The sequence below is a fragment of the Erigeron canadensis genome, chromosome 7 (assembly GCF_010389155.1).
Source record: "Erigeron canadensis isolate Cc75 chromosome 7, C_canadensis_v1, whole genome shotgun sequence".
In the NCBI taxonomy this organism is placed as follows: Eukaryota; Viridiplantae; Streptophyta; class Magnoliopsida; order Asterales; family Asteraceae; genus Erigeron; species Erigeron canadensis.
In genome coordinates this window covers 23,687,045-23,688,571 of record NC_057767.1, presented here as the reverse complement: position 1 = coordinate 23,688,571, position 1,527 = coordinate 23,687,045, and the positions used below count along the sequence as shown (strand labels likewise).

At 36.9% G+C, this 1,527-nt stretch overlaps 1 protein-coding gene across 1 annotated transcript; it reads right to left on the bottom strand.

Annotated features, from left to right (window-relative positions):
• LOC122609126 (F-box/kelch-repeat protein At3g06240-like) lies at positions 1 to 1,140 on the bottom strand. Its single transcript, XM_043782186.1, has one exon. The coding sequence runs from the start codon at positions 1,138 to 1,140 to the stop codon at positions 1 to 3; it is 1,140 nt and encodes a 379-aa protein (XP_043638121.1).
• Positions 1,141 to 1,527: the final 387 nt, after the last annotated feature.

Sequence of the window (1,527 nt, the reverse complement as noted above, 5' to 3'; positions counted from 1 at the left end):
TCATTGTTCAATGCACGAAGCAATCGAGACAAGGCTCTCAACATAACTACCATAAACCTCGAAGTTTTCACGATCCCAAACGCAAACAGTTTCATCAAAAGTCTTCTTTTCATCATCATACACCATCATCCGATCGCTGTTGGCAACCATGAACTTCCCATCGTGGTGAAAAACCATTGGCTTATTACGACGATATGGTGTAACCATTGGAATTTCATGGAATCCATTGAGCAAAATCTTAGTCCAAGATTCTTCTATCCTATACTCATTCATCATCCAAATTTCACCTAGCATTTCATTGAACAAAGCAAGTTTTCCGCCAAGAACAGCAACATCAAGGTGACAATAATCAAGAGACATAATATCAATACTTTGAACACCCTCAGGAACTTTCATGTCACTAAATTTCTCATCTGCTAAACTAAAAGCCAAGATAACCGTTCGACCTATACCATTAACAAACTTTGTAACAATCCAATGAATAAACCCATTAAGAAAAACCCCTTCTCGCTTTGAAAGTATACAGCTGTAATCATCAACAGAATCAGTTAACTGCCTCCAAGTATTCGTTTTAAGGCTATAAATATGCACAAACATAGGACCAGGCGACAACGCAAAGAAACCATGTAAGGAAAATACGGAAACAACCTTAAAATCACCAGAACCATCAGAACCTAAACCATGCATAGAGTCAAGTTCCAAATCTTCATAATCGTCGAGGTAATCGTCACAGAATTCTGGGAGTTCCATTGATTCTTTTGTAGTCGGGTTTAAAAGCACCAAAATATCAGCAAAATCTATGTTTTTAGCCCATACCAAAACAAGCCCATTGCAAGAGCCACATATAATTAAATCTTGGACATAATTAAATTCACCTAGTTTAAAATCTAACTCGAAATCAGAAGGTTTTAAAATGGGTTCATTATATGAGTTTGAATAAAGTGCAGGATAGTTGTTATTGGACTTGGTAGTGAAGAATATGAGTTGAAATTTGTTGAGGGCATTTTGATGGGATTTAATGAAGTCAGGGTGAGTGAGAAGAGACAGCCAACCTTTTGAGACACTCCGAAATCTGCCAACAGATTTGGCTGGTACAAAGCTTAGAATCCGTGTGATGATTTCCTCTGGAAGAGCAGCCATTTTCTAGGGCTGGATTTGAGAGAGTTTGGGGATTTTGATTAATACTTTGTCAGTGTTTTTTTAGGGTATTCTTTGAAATGATACTACAGTCAGGGTTTGGGGATTTTGGTTAATAATTTTGTCAGTGTTTTTATTCTAGGGTTTTTCTTTGAAATGTTACTACAGCCAGGATCGGGTTATAATTTGGAGCGCTGGGCTACTCGGAAATGAACATGATTCATTCCATCCCTACTAGTTCTATAAAGCATTTAGAAGGATAGTTTCGATATTTCATCATTGTACAAGCAAAATTAGCTAATGTACACACATCTCAATGCGTGGAGTCTTAAAAAGTCTAAGGCCCGGTTTCTTTTTTGAGTGAATTTCATATTTATCTCATTAAACCAT

What these genes read in the sequence shown, in the direction of transcription:
- LOC122609126 (XM_043782186.1), bottom strand. Translation starts at nt 1,140, where the DNA reads ATGGCTGCTCTTCCAGAGGAAATCATCACACGGATTCTAAGCTTTGTA.